Here is an 18,049-nt window from a genome sequence, read left to right as displayed (position 1 = left end):
GGAGGTGTGTGATTATGCACATTCATTTCCATTGTTCTACAGTGTTACTGTCTTACAGCGAACTTCTTGTGAGCAATGCCATCATTGTTGAGGCAGGCTGCAAAGCTTGTTTTCAGACTGTTAGAGACTTGTTGGTCTCCACTGGTTTCTATGAACAGTTTATCCACTTGAATAGTGAGGACAGAAACGTCTTGACAGTACAAATATCAAGGTGTAGAATGATAATCCCATGGAGGGTGAAATACAGAACCAGGCAGGATAGCTAGCTTTCTTATTTCTCATTCTGTCCATTTCTTATTTCCGATACATGTAATCTGCTTGCTGTCCATCAGTTTATAAACTAAATGTGCATGTCCAAAATTTGCAATAAATAGATGTTATCATAGTATAAATGAAAGGCCACTTTTAAGTTCTTGGGTTAAAAAGGAACTTCTAAAGTTTCCCAAATGCTTATCAGAATTTATCATCTATTATGCTCTCCCTCAGTCACTGTCGGTCAGATCAGAGTATGTAGCCAAGAAGTTTGAAGGTTTTTTTTTTTGACTTATGATTACATTTGATTTCTCATGAGGATATGCAGACTCCAGATTTCAAACAGAAAATATGCAGATATTTTATCAACTTGTGACATACCAGGGGGTACATGAATATTCAGGGTTCCACACTACTATATAATGCTGCATTTCTTGGTTTTATTTGAAACAATGCATATTTTTAGCATTTTATGGTAGGATTTTACACTCATCATTTACACAAATTACAAGGTTCTGCTTCAAGTCTTTAAAAAATTTTTTAAAAATTCAGCCCATGTGCAGCACAAGAATATGCAAAACTACTTTACATTATACACACTTTTTATCAAAGGAGATACAAAATTCTGGCTTGTAGTTTTAGACAAATACAAGAAGCTTCAAACTAGACACAAAGGGTTAACATTAATTCTCAAATATAAGTCTGCACTTTGTGTTGTATTTCTCTGAGATGTGAATATCAAATTCCTAAGGGATTTAACATTTTCCTTTTTCAAAGGAAAACTGACAAATGTCCCTTAAGTCCCTCCCCATCATCTCAATCTTTTTATCATCCTACTCTCCCTTCCCTTAGTGCCAGATGCTTGCATCACATTATGAAACCAGAGGGGCCATTTACATACACCTGCGGACCAGATCCTTTTAGCTAAACTCCTCTCCTGCAAAAATGCAGCCACAAACAGATGCAAATGGGTCTGCTACATTGTTAAATAGCACTAGGTAATCTAGTCAGCTGTGATGCTGAGTAATCAAAAGGAGTTGAAAAAGAAGGTCCCTACCAGTGTGCTTTTTTTTTATTGGTGACAGGTCAGTGGCCTTGTGAATCAAGTTGTCTGATGCTAAGAGCACTTTAAAATCTTTCTAAATATACACGTCCACTGTTTGCTTGAGGGACTTCTCTGATGCTTATGCATAGATATTCTTTTTCAGCATGTTGGAGGCAATATTTTATACTTCTAAAGGGTAATGAAGAGGCAATAAGAAGAGCAGGGCTTTTCTTGCCCTTTTAAAAAGGTATCGTTTTCTATCACTTGTATTCACTGTTCCCTAACCATCATCTGATACTTACATGTGTGTACATGCATATTTGAAAGTTACCCATCTTTCACTGAGTCAATATACAGCCAACTCTTGATTATCTAGGAGATCATACGTGACATTTACTACTAGCAGATTTCACATTTAACATAATCTTTTATTTTGACATTACTCACATTCGCTGTTTTACATGCCTGTGGACTATAGCATCTCAAGACGGTTCTAGTGCACGTGTCGTTTATGTCTTCTGACCCTCCTAGGAACGTGCAAGGCAGCTGAGTGAGCACATTCAGTTATGGTTTTGAGAAAGAGCCTCAAATGAAGACTGGGGGGCAACAACTCTTGAGCATGAGAAAGGATCAATTACAAGTTCCTCCTGAATCAGCTCTTGTAACATACTTGCTTTCATTCAGTTTACAACTTAAATTATGACTGCAACTCAAAATCTGAGGCACAGTCACTGTTTTATATAGATAATGGAGAGTTGACTGTAATCATGTTCTTTATGACTTTAGCCCTTTCACATAAAAAGAAAGAAAACATAATATGATAAAGAGATTAAAAAAGACTACCATATGACCTCTAGAAGCATTTATTTTATGCAAAAAACTTAAATATGATTATGTGTACACAAAAAGTGCACACATCACCTATGCTGAACAATGCCAAGAAACAATATATCGATGCAACAGTTGTCTTCTAAAATAAACATAAAAACTGAGCCCAGACTGGCAGACAAAAAGCAAAATACTTAATTCCCAATAGCACAATGCTGAAAATTGATGGCAATCCTAAACACCTCCAACTTTCCTTACAAAGCTGCCAAAGTCCAACTATTTAAAAAAATTGACTTTTTCCTTTACATCAATAATAAAAATCTGGTGACAAACATTATAAAACCAAATGCTGGGCAGTCTTTACTCCTTTAAAATTCCAAATATTCCAACATAATCACAGGAGTAAAAACCTTTTTAAAGTGATATGCTTTATGAAACAAACAACAATATGTACATTTATTGCAAATTATATTAAACTAAAATGGAGGGGAAATCAAAATATGAAGTGATATGAAATCAATAATAATCTTAATTATTTTCTCACTCTGATAAAAATCAGAAAGCAACATTTATAAAATTGCCACCACATCACTTTTCATAGCAGGGAACTGAAATCTGTACATCTCATTTTTGCAGAAAAGTAGGCAGGCAGAAAGAATTATACATAAAAGTTTCCAAAAGGAAAAACAAAGAAATATTTAATCTGATCTCTTTTCTTCTAAAAAATTAATTCAGTAGACTTCTATTTTTTTTTTTCTTGTGTAACACGGGAATTCCTGGCTCTAAAATTGATGAATTTTCAGTGTCAGTGTAAGGACATCCTGTTACTTTCCTTAAAATAAAAACTGCAGCATGGAAATTAATGGTATATTATGCCTTTAAACTCCAGATATGCAGGAACTGGAACCAAGTGTTAAGCAATTTGCTTAATTATTGACTTTTCGTAAGAAAAGTCTAGGGGGAAGGGTAGAATAGAGTTGCTTTTAGCCTCTCTCTCTCTCTCTCAAGAGTTTCTCTGTACATTTCCATCAAAGGACTTGTGGTCATGTGAAAAGGAAGTAATAGTTTCTTTCAGTTTTCAAGGCAGAAAGTGTGTTCTGAAGTTAACTTCATTTTCTGTTCAGGGACATTGTGAATCCAAGTTCTTGCAGAAGCTGGAGCCTGTGCTTCTGTTTGGCCTTCATTTTCTCCCTTTGCAAATGAGTTTTCTTTTTACCTTGGGGATGGGAATAGAAGAAAGCAAAGTTAGAAAAGATGCAAACAGGAAAACAAACCAAACTAGAATTACTTCATTTCTACAGTTATTATCTAAAAATCTCAAAATAGGGCAGCCCGGGTAGCTCAGGGGTTTAGCGCCGCCTTTAGCCCAGGGCCTGATCCTGGAGACCAGGAATCGAGTCCCACGTCGGGCTTCCTGCATGGAGCCTGCTTCTCCTTCTGCCTGTGTCTCTGCCTCTCTCTCTCTCTCTCTGTCTCTCATAGATTAAAACAAAACAAAACAAAACAAAACAAAACAAAAAAAACCCTCAAAATATTTTTTCCAGTTTTCACCTGAGACCTTTACTTATTTTAAGGAATCTTTCTCTAAACTACATATAAACACAATATACCAATGAAGTTTTTTTTTTTTTTTAAATTTTATTTATGATAGTCACAGAGAGAGAGAGAGGCAGAGACACAGGCAGAGGGAGAAGCAGGCTTCATGCACCGGGAGCCCGATGTGGGATTCGATCCCGGGTCTCCAGGATCGCGCCCTGGGCCAAAGACAGGCGCCAAACCGCTGCGCCACCCAGGGATCCCACCAATGAAGTTTTTATTTTCAACCATTAGGTGCTGCTATCCAATGGCAGATTTGCTTACCATAATAAAACAATAGAAGCTATTTATTTGAAATAACTGTAATTTGTTATTACAATTATTTCAAAATGGTATTACAGAAAAAAAGGTACTGGGCACTTATGGCAAAATGAATTTATATAAATAGCAAAAGAAGTTCTAACTTCCAAACCAGGTAAACACATACATTTTACTTTCCTTAAAAGCTTCTGAGAGAGAGACAGAGCACAAATGGAGGGAGGGGCAGAGAAAGAAAAACTGAAGGAGAAGCAGACTCCCTGCCGAGCACAGAGATCTCAGGACCTTGAGATCATGACCTGAGCCGAAGGCAGGCGCTCAACCGAGCCACCCAGGTGCCCCAAACACATATATTTTAATATGCTTAAAACAAACAAACAAACAAACAAACAAACAAACAAACAACAAGGAGGAAAATTTACTTTAATCCTGTGAAGACGTTAGAGGAATGAAATCCCCACTGGTCCCGTTTTCCTAGTAAGGAGAGAGAGTCTGATCTCTGGAAGCATAAGCATGGGAATGTGATCTCTTCTTTCCCCTAATTCCTCTTTGGAAAGAGAAGAATCCATCGAATAGGTGAGGGGCGAGGGGTAGGAGGAACTAAGCATGCTGGGCTTGTCTTCTCCTAGATTTGTATCTTTTGCTTCCAAAAGGGCCATTCTGGTTTGCCTGTGGTTCAATTTAGAGGCAAGGCATTTGTAGCCACCTGGCCTGTCATTTCCACATTTTCTGTCAGCCGTATCAGTATTAAAACTGTGTCTCCGGGACACCTGGGTGGCTCAGCGGTTGAGCGTCTGCCTTCAGCTCAGGGAGTGATCCTGGGTCCAGGGATTGAGTCCTGCACTGGGCTCCCTGAGAAGAGCCTGCTTCTCCTGTGTCTCTCATGGATAAATAAAATCTTAAAAACCACCTCAAAACCAAAAAAACTGTGTCTCCTCCTCAACAATTTCAAACTTGGGAGAAATACAAGGGAGATATTTACCTGTATTCCACTACATATATATTTTATTAAGATGACAATGCTTAAAAACAAGCTAAGTGATTAAGATCTTATAGAGACTTAATTTGTTATGATATATAAAGCAGATTTAATAATATGATATCAAAGAATACTCTATAAGTTGCTGTTGCACCTTTGGAAAGCTTCCATTTACCTCATACCTCAGTATGTTCCGGGCTGCTCTCACAGACTTTTAAATGATCTAGATCACTGAAAGAATTTGCTGGATTTGATTCTGTGTCACAAAGTGAACTGCCATCACATCAAGTACCTGGCTTCTAAAAGATGTCATACTAGTTTGATAAAATTCACCTGCTACTGAAACTGAATAAGTATTCATATCAAACTAATATATGATTAACATATGAGGATACATATTTAGGGGTTCCTATAATTTGAAGATATGAATCTATTACATGGTTACATGGTACCTATGTACCATGGTACATATGATTAACATATGAGGATACATACTTAGGGGTTCCTATAAGTTGAAGATATGAATCCATGTAATGACAGGAAACTTTCTGAGTATACAAATCAGCACAGGAAATAGGAAATTCTTTGCTTATAAAATAGAAATTCCAAGATTCTTGAACACTCCCACACCAAGCATACCGAACAAAACATATATATTTTTTAAATATTTTATTTATTCATTCATGAGAGACACAGGGAAGCAGAGACACAGGCAGAGGGAGAAGCAGGCTCCATGCAAGGAGCCCGATTCAGGACTCGATTCCAGGACCCTGGGATCATGTCCTGAGCCGAAGGCAGACATTCAACCACTGAGCCACCCAGGTGTCCCAGTGAACAAAATATATTCATCAAAGATGGGAAAATAATAGTCTGTTTTCCTATAGATAATTTCCTTATATTTAGTTTCCCCAGAAGTCCCAAATTTAAGCACTGTTTCTCCACTGGTATTTCCTGATAATTTCCTTGTAACAACTTTAAGGCCTTAAGTCTAATAAAACATACTGGTGAATCAGCAGACCTATGCAGACACATTTTCAATGCAAAATGTTTGGAATTGTTTGACATCTGGATAATAGCTCAAAAACAAAAAGGAAAAACAAATTAACTTAATAATTGAAATGATGATCTACCCTTCACTCAAAACTCAGAAAGCCAATGTTAATTATCAGGTTGTCAGATACTGTTTCCTGACCATAATACACAAATGGCTAATTATTATAAATAGGGTAAATTCCAGGAGTTTTCTCAAAAGTAGTAACAATTCCAAATATAGCCTCTGAAAGGTGATGCTAGCATAGCTATAGATTGGCTACCTTGAGGAGATTCCTACTCAGAAGGACAAAGGAATACATGGAGTTAAGAAGATCAGGGTAATGTCAGGGGGGAGAGGCTCTTTTCAGCTGTTACTGTGAAAACCTGTGGCCAGAGCAGGACTGGACCATCTGAGAAGTGAGAAATTATGCAAGTGAAAAGTTATGAAGAATAATGCAAGGTTAAGAAAAAGACTGAAGTGGCATGTGAAATTAGAGAGCAGGGGCAGAGAGAAGCACTAGGGGTACTGGGCCTTATTTATCAAAGTCTTACACTCAAGCTTTGAGTCCAGGGGTGAACAACTTCAGTGCAGCAATTTGGATCTCACTCCACAATGCAAAGCCTTTAGGCTAGGCTTTGAGTTACCAAGGCAATGAGTATCATTCTGGAGTCATCCTTGGCTCACAGATTTAGTGTTTGATGGCTCTCAGGTTTGGCAACCCCATTTCTTTTAGTAATTAGTTGGTTGAAATTTTAATGACAACATTAACAGGATGATTCAAGGTGTTGTCCTAGTTTTATGAGAATTTAATCGTATGGCTTTAATCTGTATGTGATCATCACCAGGTCTCAGGAAAATTCAGGTGGGATGTCAAATCAATCACAGGTACTACCTGCAGTTAATGAAAAGTATGTTTACTTTTATTTATCTTTTAAGTAAACTCTATGCCCAACGTAGGGCTCGGCCTCATGATCCCGAGATCAAGAGTGGCATGCATTACCGCCTGAGCCAGCCACGTGCCTCAATGAGTCTTATAGAGTCTTTTTTTTTTTTTTTAATCTTTATTTATTTATGATAGTCAGAGAGAGAGAGAGAGAGAGAGGGGCAGAGACACAGGCAGAGGGAGAAGCAGGCTCCATGCACCGGGAGCCCGATGTGGGATTCGATCCCGGTTCTCCAGGATCGCGCCCTGGGCCAAAGGCAGGCGCCAAACCGCTGCGCCACCCAGGGATCCCGAGTCTTATAGAGTCTTATAGGAAAGTGAAAGCTACAGTCCCACCATGAAATAAAAATAAAGCTGGTACTGTCAGGATTTTGATGGTTTAACATTTCTCCTTAAGTTGAGATAGTTAAAATATCAGCTGAATCACAAATAAGGAACTTTTGTTTTGATGTATCTACTCCACGATTTGGTGGTAACTACACAGTATCTTTTATATTATTACACAGTATCTTTTACATATTAAGAGGAAAAACAGGGACTCCTGGGTGGCTCAGTGGTTAAGCATCTGCCTTCCGCCCAGGGCGTGATCCTGGGGTCCAGGATCGGGTCCCACATCAGGCTTCCTGCATGGAGCATACTTCTCTGCCTGTGTGTCTTTCATGAATGAATAAATAAAATATTAAAAAAAAAAAAAAAGAAAAATAGAGTTCTGAATGTTCACAGTTTAAAAATGTTTCAAAAGGGATCCCTGGGTGGCGCAGCGGTTTGGCGCCTGCCTTTGGCCCCAGGGCGCGATCCTGGAGACCCGGGATCGAATCCCACGTCGGGCTCCCGGTGCATGGAGCCTGCTTCTCCCTCTGCCTATGTCTCTGCTTCTCTCTCTCTCACTGTGTGCCTATCATAAATAAATAAAATTTAAAAAAAAAATTAAAAAAAAAAAAATGTTTCAAAATGCTGTGTAAATTAAGAGAACCCACCACACTGAGGTGGTTACTAAGGGATGCGCCTGGATTCGAAGCTTTGCTCTGCAGGACACTGGCCAGGTGCCCTGAGACAGTAGCCTGTTTGGGTCTCCTTATCTTTAATATAGGGTTATACTTACTTCAAACTGACTGCTGGCAAGGCAAATATATAGTTAACAACCTTTCCCTATCATTACTATTATTTATGTTGATATATAGGCCAAGGACTACCCCAATTATCTTCCACACATTATTGTACCTAACTTTCATCAGTCTGACAATGTTGTTAGCATTAGGTGCTTCATTTACTTTAAGTGTGCCGTTTTCAAGAATATCTGATCTACTGCTTGGTTTGTTCCTCTCTGATGCTAAATGCAGGGGCTCTCATTTGCACATACTCTGAAAGAGGTTAAAAAGAGGACTACAGTTGGTCTGTTTGGCTTAACCTGTACTTTTTTTTTTTTTTTTTAAAGATTTTATTTATTTATTCATAGAGACAGAGAGAGAGAGAGAGGCAGAGACACGGAGAAGCAGGCATCATACAGAGAGCCTGACGTGGGACTCGATCCTGGGTCTCCAGGATTACACCCTGGGCTGAAGGCGGCGCTGAACCGCTGCGCCACCGGGGCTGCCCTTAACCTGTACTTTTTTTACGTGAATCTGAGCCCCATGATGGGTACAGAGGTTACTTAAATAAATAAACTTAAAAAAATAAACAAGCTACCTTTTTACATAAGAGTTAAAAAACTCCATTACGGAAACTATTACTCATATGAACTACATTAGCTATTTAAGATATATAAGAATATAAAGTACACAAGAATTTTCAAAGCACTCTCTCTTACACCAGTTTTGTGTACACATGCAGTGCCTTAGAATTAAGACTTAATTTTATCTTACAAGGACAATATAGCATGGCAGTTACAAACTCTGGAGTAATATTGCCTGGGTTTAATCCTGGCTGCACTATTCATATAAGCAGAGATGAAAAGCTGTATGGGGCCTCTATGCCTGGGTATCGTCCTTTTTGTAAGCTGAGAATGATACAACTTACCACAAAGAGGGGTTTTAAGGATTTAATACATTAACAAGGAGCTTAGAATGGAGCTTGACTTATAATAAGTACTATATTAGTGTTAGCGATCATTATTCCTATGTAGCAGTTTTTTGGTGTAAAATTTATATGACCTAATATTTATCATTTTAACCATTTCTTTTTAAGATTTTATTTCTTTATTGGTGAGAGACACACAGAGAGAAGCAGAGACACAGGCAGAAGGAGAAGCAGGCTCTTTGCAGGGAGCCTGATGCGGGACTCGATCCCAGGACCCTGGGATCACGACCTGAGTCAAAGGCCGACGCTCAACCACTGGGCCACCCAGGTGTCCCATTTTGACCATTTTAAAGGACATGGTTCAGTGGCATTAAGTACATGCACAATGTTGTACAATCATAGCCATTTATTTCTAGAATGTTTTCATCTTCCCCAAATGAAACTCTGTACACCTACTGAACACTAAAACCTACCCCTCCTCGTCCTGGCAACCACCATTCTACTGTCTGTCTCTCTGAATGTGATGGCTCTAGGTACCTCATATAAATGGAATCGTATAGTATCTATCCTTTGGGGTCTGGCTTATTTCACTTAGCATCATGTCCTTAACAGGTGTCGGAATTTCACTTGGTTTTATGTAGTACTTAAAAAAAAATTCTTATAATTTCCTGTATCAATCAACAGACCTAATGTGAAACTTTTTTGGAGTTGACAAGCTAGGGAAATAAACTCTGTGAGGGCAAGAACCTCAAAACTATCATTTTGGATACATCTGTATTGTCAACACCCAGCATGATGCGAGCATTCTTATCAGTTGAGTATTTGTTGAAAGAACGAATGAGAAGTACCAGGAGCAATACTGATGGTGCCTATAAGGCATTCAATTCTATGCAAGAGGTGATCATGAGCAGTGATCTTTGACTTTCAGTGATCTTTCAGTGAGTGAGCTTTCACTGAATAGTTCATCAGGATTCCAAGCTGAAGTCATAATGCTAGAATGAGAGGGCAGAGTTGTATATTAGGTTTAGGAAAAGGTAAAAGGAAACTTGGGAGAAGTTTCAGAATGTACTTCTATGTTTTGTTCAATTAGTAGCAGACAGTTCAAGCAGAAGTTTCTGAAGTATGTGTGCAAAATATCTGATCTATTCTACTGAATTAACACAGTAAACATTGTCATGAACATCTAATTTAACCATCTAACTTCACTAAGAATATAAAACCATCACAGAACTTGTTTTGACTAACATAGTCCCCCCACCCCTCTCAACCTAACAGCCAGCATACTTGAGACTTCTAAGGTGCTTTTTCACTGAAGACATTTTTAGATTTTCAAGAAGGCTCAATGCTATTTTTAACCAGTCCCTGGCATGTAAGCCATTTTTGTTGGTTTAACGATACTGAGGTACATGGTGTAGCAAAAGCAGAGCAATGGGTTTTACAATGCCCTAATCAGAGACAAGGTCTGGTTGCTATTGAAAACATTTTCAGGGACCAAGTAAGTAACTAGATATTTTGCTTAGAAGGCAAAAAGACAGTAAATGAGAGGTAAGGTAAGGTGGCTCAAGTGGCCTATGTGTGATGATCAGTACTAATAATGGAATGGCTAAAACAGAATTTCAGAAATCCTTTAGAAAATTCTGGCCATCTTGAAGGAAACTGTTCAACTTTTGTGTAACTGAAAAGTGTATTAAGGGGTAGAGAAACTAGAATTCAATGATTACAACGATGACTACTTATTCTGTGAAAGGCACTTTTTAAAGTGCTTTACGTTTACTGATCCACAGTCCTTTGAAGAAGGTATTATTATACTGTCTTACTGAAGACAAAGAGGAGGTTGAGGTTAAATAAGACATTCTAGGTCAAAGATCCAGATCTGAGGAGAAAAATAATACATTTGCCCCCAACTGCTTTCAGTACTACACTTATTAGTCCATAAAACTACAAGTGAGTAGGAGAAACATCCATTACTTAGATCAGGTTTGGGCCTGGATCTGCTCCCATGAGATGTTGTAAAAGGTAGCTAGAGACACTTAAAATGTAAGAAAATTTAACGTGAATGGTAATTTAAAAAATGTACTTGTTAACACATATGCTTCAGGCAACACTGTACTTTATAAAAATACTGAAGCAGGATGGTAAGATCATCCTGAGATGATCAAAACTCTTTCCTAGAAGAAATTCAGATGTTTGTCATCTAAGCTCAAGGGGAGATGAGTTAGGTACAGATATACAAGGAAAAAAGCAGAGGGCAGGCCAAGTGTGAAAGGAGCCAAGTTCCAGGTCTCCCGCTGGAACACGACCATTACAGGGTAGAGAAGCTGAAGTCTCAGCCTAGGAATGATCAAAGATGAGCAGCTGTGAGGTTGTTTCACTGGAGATTGGGGGTGGGGTGGGGTAAATTGTTGATTTATATTAAAATTAACTCTAACAAGAGGAATTGAAGAGCAGGATATACCTGTTTGTGTGTCATGACTTCTGTCTTATGCTTTCTGAGACCTTTTTACCCAAAAAGGTAGCCCTTTAAATTAAGTAAAGCCCATGTAACTATGTGAAGGATACCAAGCAAAATATAATACCATCCTTGCTAGTAAGCAGAAATATCACAACACGATATCCTAATTAAAAATTAACCAAAAGAAATAAGACCTCTCTTCAAACTGGCTTCCTGGAGGTTATGAGATCAAAATAAATGCCACTATAACCTACTCAGGAAAACCAAGGGCAGTTTTCAGTCTCAAATACCTAGGTGTTTGGGGGTAACCGGCACAAACTAAAAATAAAACACAATGTCTAAATTAACAGTTCAGAAAGAATGGTGTCCATTACCTTTGTAAGTCAATCTGTCTTTCTGCTGGTACTGCCTTTTTGGCTACATCTTGCAGTTTGGGTGCTTTGGCATTACCTGCTTCCAGACCCCCAGGGCTTTCCTGACTGACCACAGCTCTCTTTCTTCCCTTGCCAAGAGGTTTGTTTATGTCATCATTTTTGGTTGCATTGCCCTGAGATTCAGACTTGGGTCGGCGTCCTCTCCTGGGTTTTGAAGGGGCAGGTGGTCCTGATTCGTCTACTTTCTCATCTGTTTTTTGTTGGATGTTCTCTGTACCAGCTGCTGCTACACTTCTCTTCTTTCCTCGGTCACTGCTGATGTTGCCCTGGGTAGTCTGATCAGAATTAATCTCCTAAAAGAGCACAAAAGAATTCTGTAAATGCAAATTGCTTAAATATCAATATCTGTACTGGAAAGTAGTATTTTTTTGAAAGTATTTTTGAGTAGCTGGAATTCTAAGGCTTCTAATGAACTGCTTGCTTATAGAGTCCCTTGTAGAATGCAAACTCCTTGAGGGTAGGGCCTGAGAGCGGTGCCAATCATGGGGCTTGGCACATATAATGTATCTAATAAATGCTTATTGAAATGTATGGTGGTATACATACTCATGAAAAGGTCCTTTTAATCGGTGGTATGCTCTATATTTATCTAAACTTTTTTTTTTTTCTTTTAAAGATTTTATTTATTCATGAGAGACATAGGGAGAGAGGCAGAGACCTAGGCAGAGAAAGAAGCTGGCTTCCCGCAAGGAGCCCAATGTGGGACTCATTCCCGGACCCTGGGATCACGCCCTGAGCTTCAGCTGCTCAACCAATGAGCCACGCAGGCGCCCCTAAATTTATCTAAACTTTTTAAAAAGGGGGAGCATGTTTGCATAATTGAATATGCTCTTTACCTATGATGCTTTTTTGTCTAGAATAACTTCTGTAATTCTATGACACAAAGTTCTTCAATTTCTCACTCTACTCATACATTCTAATTTTTGTCATTTTTGCTGTAATCATTAACCTTCTACTGTTTTCTGAACATTTTTTCTTTTTAGTTTACTAAATATACATATTAATTCAACACGTTCTAGTCAAAGATCCAAATCTGGGTCTTTGTTCAAAATAATAGAATCCCATTTTAATATGATAGATATAATGGACTTTAATAGTTTTTAGAATCAAAAGTGACTTTTATACAAAGGTTATTTAGGAATAATAATTTTAACTGATTAAAGGAAAACAAACAAGCACTATCATTATCCAAAAAATCAGTCTATATCTTTTCCAATTAATTAATTTCCATTTCCCCCAGAAAATCTTTTCAGAACATCTGAGTAAAAATGATAAATCTTTTATGTTTCATGAAAACTCATGAAAGTAGTAATTTCAGTGAAAAAATTTCACAAATCAGTGTTTTACTTTAGGGTTTATTTTACTATGTGTGGTTTTTTTCTAAGATTTTATTTATTTATTTGAGAGAGAGCGAGAAAGCACAAACAGGGGAAGCAGCAGAGGGAGAGGGAGAAGTAGGCTCCCCACCAAGCAGGGAACCCAACATGGAGCTTGACCCTGGGACCCTGGGAACATGACCTGAACCAAAGAAGCCCAACCGACTGAGCCACCCAGGTGCCCCTTATTTTAATTATTTATCTTACTGTTAATCTTCATTTTAAGAGAAAGGATAATACCTGAAGGAGTAAGAATAAGGTCATCCACCAGAATTAAACTGTAAAACACCACAGAATGGGTCAGAGAAGAAAGAGGCAAAGTGTCAGCCTGGGGAAAGACAGTGATTCTAGGATGACAGGAGGGTTAACAGGATGACCAACTATTATTAATCCTGCAGTTGGAAGCATTCATTCAACTGAATGCCTAGCAGGTGCAGTGGCTGCTGAGCACAGATCAGGGAAGAAAACTGACAGTGTTTTTGTCCTTATGGAGATTAGCATGGTAGTTGCTAATTTTTTAAAAAGTAAACAAACATTCAAGTACAAAATATCCCAAGTGCTCAGAGATCAAAGAACAGGGCATTGATTTTTCAGGGCATGAAAAAAATCAGAGGGAGCCTCAATTCTAATTGGCTTTTAAGGAATATTTTTTAAAAATATAAAAGCAGGACATTCATCACGTGAGAAGTGCTGTATGCTATACAGAGAAAAGAGGACCATTAAAGTATATGAAGAGGGAAAGAACTTGGAAGAGACAAGGAACGTGAATTATGAGGGGTGATAGGAGAGGGATTCAAGATAAGGTAGGAGAAGAGCACAAATGCCTTACAGGACAGGTGAAGAAATCTGATTTCATTCTAAGTGCTCATGTAAGTCACCAAAGGACTTTCAATAGAGGACAAATTTAATCCAAATTACATTTTTAAAAGATAAAATTGGCTGCTGTATCGTGAATGGATTGGAAGGGAGCAAGAATATTAACAAGAAGGTAAAACTACTACAGCCATCAGAAGTTAAGTTACGTAAGAAAAAGATTATTTAAAAATGGGTAGATCTCAGGTGTAATTCACAAGGTAGTCAACAACAATACTGGTATAAAAATGTAAATTAATATAGTGGGGCATTAGATTAGTTTTGATTTTTGGGACTGAAAGAAATGAAAAAGAACCCTAAAATTTGTTATTGGTGGGCATATAGAGAAAAAAGCACTTACACCTTGATGAATAGCAATGTCAGGTGTTCCACTTTTTCAAGGAAGCAATATAGAAATATCTAAAATCTGTAATACATTTTACTCTTTGACTCAGCAATCCCACTACTAGGAATTAAGTCCATAGAAATAAAAATCACCAGTAAATGTCTGATGCACATTTAATTTTTAATGTAATATTGTTTGTAGTGGCAAAAAAGGGGAAAGGAAATATATACACATACACACACACAAAGTGTAAATGCTAAAATGGGGGAAAAAGACTTTTTAAAAGTAAAAAGACTAAAAAGTAAAAATGACTTTTTAAAAGTAAAAAGATTGCATTAAAAATCCTGCACATAACTGTATTTACACATTTATGAATATTATGTGAATATATAATTAAAGAACTCATGTATAAGGCAAAGGAAAGGGGAAACTCATTGGGCAGCCACGGGTAGGAAGAAAAAGAAGATTCCTTAAGGACAACACTGGCAACACTGCTTGCCTGAATCCATGGGATATGTTTTGTTTCTTTTTCCCTTACCCATCCTTCATATTACAATTTGATTTCTCTCACAGTGTAAATAACAGGAGAGAATGTCCCAATTTTTTTTTTTAAACATTTTATTTATTTATTCATGACAGACAGAGACAGAGGCAGAGACAGAGGCAGAGGGAGAGAAGCAGGCTCCATGCAGGGAGCCTGACGCGGGACTCGATCCTGGGTCTCCAGGATCATAGCCCAGGCCGAAGGCGGCGCCAAATCGCTGGGCCACCGGGGCTGCCCCCAATTTTTTTTCTTTTTTGAGAGAGAGGGGGAAGGCCGTGGAAGGGGGGAGGAGAGAGAGCTTAAACAGGCTCCACACCCAGCCCAGAGGCCAATGTGAGGCTTGACCTCACAACCCCGAGATCATGACCCGAGCTAAAATCAAGAGTCAGACCCTTAACTGACTGGGCCAGCCAGGTGCCCTAAGAATGTCCTGATTGTAAACACCCACATCTAGTTTGCTGGGTAATTTTGATTTTTACCATATTTTTAAAAAGATTTCATTTATTTATTCATGAGAGACAGAGAGAGAGAGAGAGAAGCAGAGACAAAGGCAGAAGGAGAAGCAGGCTCCATGCAGGGGGCCCAAATGTGGGACTCGATCCTGGGACTCCAGGATCACGCCCTGGGCCGAAGGCAGGTGCTAAACTGCTGAGCCACCCAGGGATCCCCAAGACTGTTTAATTCTATACAAGAATCCCACAATAGTCAAGTCTATTGGTTTCTGAATTCCAGAGTTTGGTAGTGAGAGGCTCCCTGTTAGCTGAATCTACTGACATACTGAAGTTCAGATAACAAGCAGCAAGAGGTTGAATAGTGAGAGACTGATCTAAAAATATATCCTCATCTATTCAGTTTGAATTCAGATAATAAGTTTGCAGAGCTGAGCTATTGCAGGGTAACTGTACAGTCCTGTGTTTATGTACCCGAGGGTGATTCCTAAAACATTTGATGAATACTATAAATATATGGTGGGCAATAAAAACACAAGTATATCAAGAATATGATTCTGTGGAAAAAGAACAATAGTATTTCCATACCATCCCTACTAAGATAAGTTACCAGTTTCATTCTATAGTTAAACAGAAGCTTAGAGAAGTCAAGCAACCTGCCTAAGTAAACACACAGCCAACGAGTGGCAGAGCTAGGATTCAGACTCAGGTCTGTAATTCTCCTACCAAGCTTTCTCTCCCGCCACAAAATTAAGAAATTAGATGCCATAATTATAAGGTCAACAATAAAGAATGTGGCTATTAAACAAAAAAATATATTTTAAAAGCTTAACTCATAAATTTAACTTTTAAATTAAAAATATAATAGAAATCAAACTGTTCACATCCCTTAGTGGAGTCAATAAACTTTGAAAGATCTCAAAAACTCTCAATTCCTAGTCTTTCAAGTTTTGGGAGTATTAGTGTGGAAGAAGGGAAACTGTTAAGGGGTGTGGGTGACCACCTAAACTCTTGAAATGAGTAGTGATATGGGCTGAATCATTTGTTAGAGAGTGGAAGCATAAACTATAGTGAGAGGTGGTACATGCAAATATAGAATATGTAGTATTTATCAACTTGTCAACTGTGGGCTTCTTACATCTACCATGAAACTTTGGGAGAAATCCATTTGTTAAATTTTACCTTATTCTTTACTGGGTCAATATTTTTTACAGGTGTGACAGAAATAATTCTCACAGGGTTCTCTTCATTTTCACTAACTCCAGTTTCTACTGCCTCTGAACTTTGTTCCCTGTTGAAGAAAAATAAACCAAAGCTTCATTATTTCACCAAATGACAGAGAGCCTATCCTTTCACTATACCAATAAGGAAACAAACAGAAGCTCAGGCTAGTTTAGAAGTCCAGCCAAGTGAAGCAACATTAGCAAGATTCAGATCTTCTGTGGTTATAGATCATTGCTAAATTATACCGTGTTATTGATTCCCTTTAGCCTTACTAATATAAGGCACAAATGACTGCCTAAAACTATCTGATAAGATTAGCTGTCAAGAAACAAAATCATACAATCATTTTTAAGACTTTCTCTTGGGGGTAGGAAACTCTAAAACAAACTAAAAATACAATGATAAATTGAGTGTATAGTATAGTTGTTTCCAGTCTGTGTGGTTTTTTTTTTAAGATTTTATTTTTAAGTAATCTCTGTGCCCAACAATGGGGCTTGGACTCAAACCCCAGAGATCAAGAGTGCTTCACTAACTGAGCTAACCAAGGAGCCCCTCCAGTCTGTGTTCTTAATGCTCTGCAAGGGAGGGGGCAGCTGTTTGAGACCTACTATTTCTGTAAACCACATATGTTCCATGTTAATTTATCTTATATTTTGGGGTTCTATTGCTAAGAATGTGTTTAAAACAACACCAACCGAGTTTATACTTAAAAATTCATGAGTAAGAAAAAAAATCTTTAAAAGCTTCAATTTTTAATGTTGATAAAAGTAGGGTCAGGTGAAAATTTTTATGCAGTGGCTACCATGGTAAAGACTTGTTAAAATACACATGGAATATTCTTGTAAGTAGAAATGCTACAACAATGTTATCTTAACTCATGTTATACTAATTTGATTGAAATAAAACTTAAAAAATATATAAATTTTTTTTTAAGATTTAATTTATTTATTCATGAGAGACAACAGAGACAGAGAGAGAAGCAAGCTCCATCCATGCAGGGAGCCCGATGTGGGACTCGATCCCGGGTCTCCAGCAGCATACTCTGGGCTGAAGGCGGCACTAAACCGCTGAGCCACCCGGGTTGCCCTATAAATTCTATTTCTTTAAAAGAACTAATGTGTTGTTTCCTAAGTGTTAACTTTTCTTTTTTTTTTTTTAATTTTTATTTATTTATGATAGTCACAGAGAGGAAGAGAGAGAGACAGAGACACAGGCAGAGGGAGAAGCAGGCTCCATGCACTGGGAGCCCGACGTGGGATTCTATCCCGGCTCTCCAGGATCGCGCCCTGGGCCAAAGGCAGGCGCCAAACCGCTGTGCCACCCAGGGATCCCAAGTGTTAACTTTTCTTTCATAAACACTTCCATGTAAATTAATTATATTAGAAATTCTTACATCTGTTTCATTTAACTTTTTTATATGTT

General features: G+C 38.1%; 1 protein-coding gene across 3 annotated transcripts in view; it reads right to left on the bottom strand.

Moving 5' to 3' along the window:
• Positions 1-674: 674 nt before the first annotated feature.
• The window catches only part of PDS5A (PDS5 cohesin associated factor A), a 154,250-nt gene continuing 136,875 nt past the window's right edge, over positions 675-18,049 (bottom strand). For all 3 annotated transcript variants that reach the window (XM_041751997.1, XM_041751998.1, XM_041751999.1), the window contains 3 exons: positions 16,586-16,694; positions 11,777-12,129; positions 675-3,341 (listed from right to left, as the gene is read on the bottom strand). In XM_041751997.1, coding sequence (XP_041607931.1) covers positions 3,338-3,341; positions 11,777-12,129; positions 16,586-16,694 — 466 coding nt within the window. In that variant the 3' untranslated portion in view covers positions 675-3,337. The remainder of the gene's footprint in view (positions 3,342-11,776; positions 12,130-16,585; positions 16,695-18,049) is intronic.

This window comes from Vulpes lagopus, chromosome 4 (genome assembly GCF_018345385.1).
Source record: "Vulpes lagopus strain Blue_001 chromosome 4, ASM1834538v1, whole genome shotgun sequence".
Classification (NCBI taxonomy): Eukaryota; Metazoa; Chordata; class Mammalia; order Carnivora; family Canidae; genus Vulpes; species Vulpes lagopus.
This window is presented reverse-complemented; position numbering and strand designations above follow the sequence as displayed.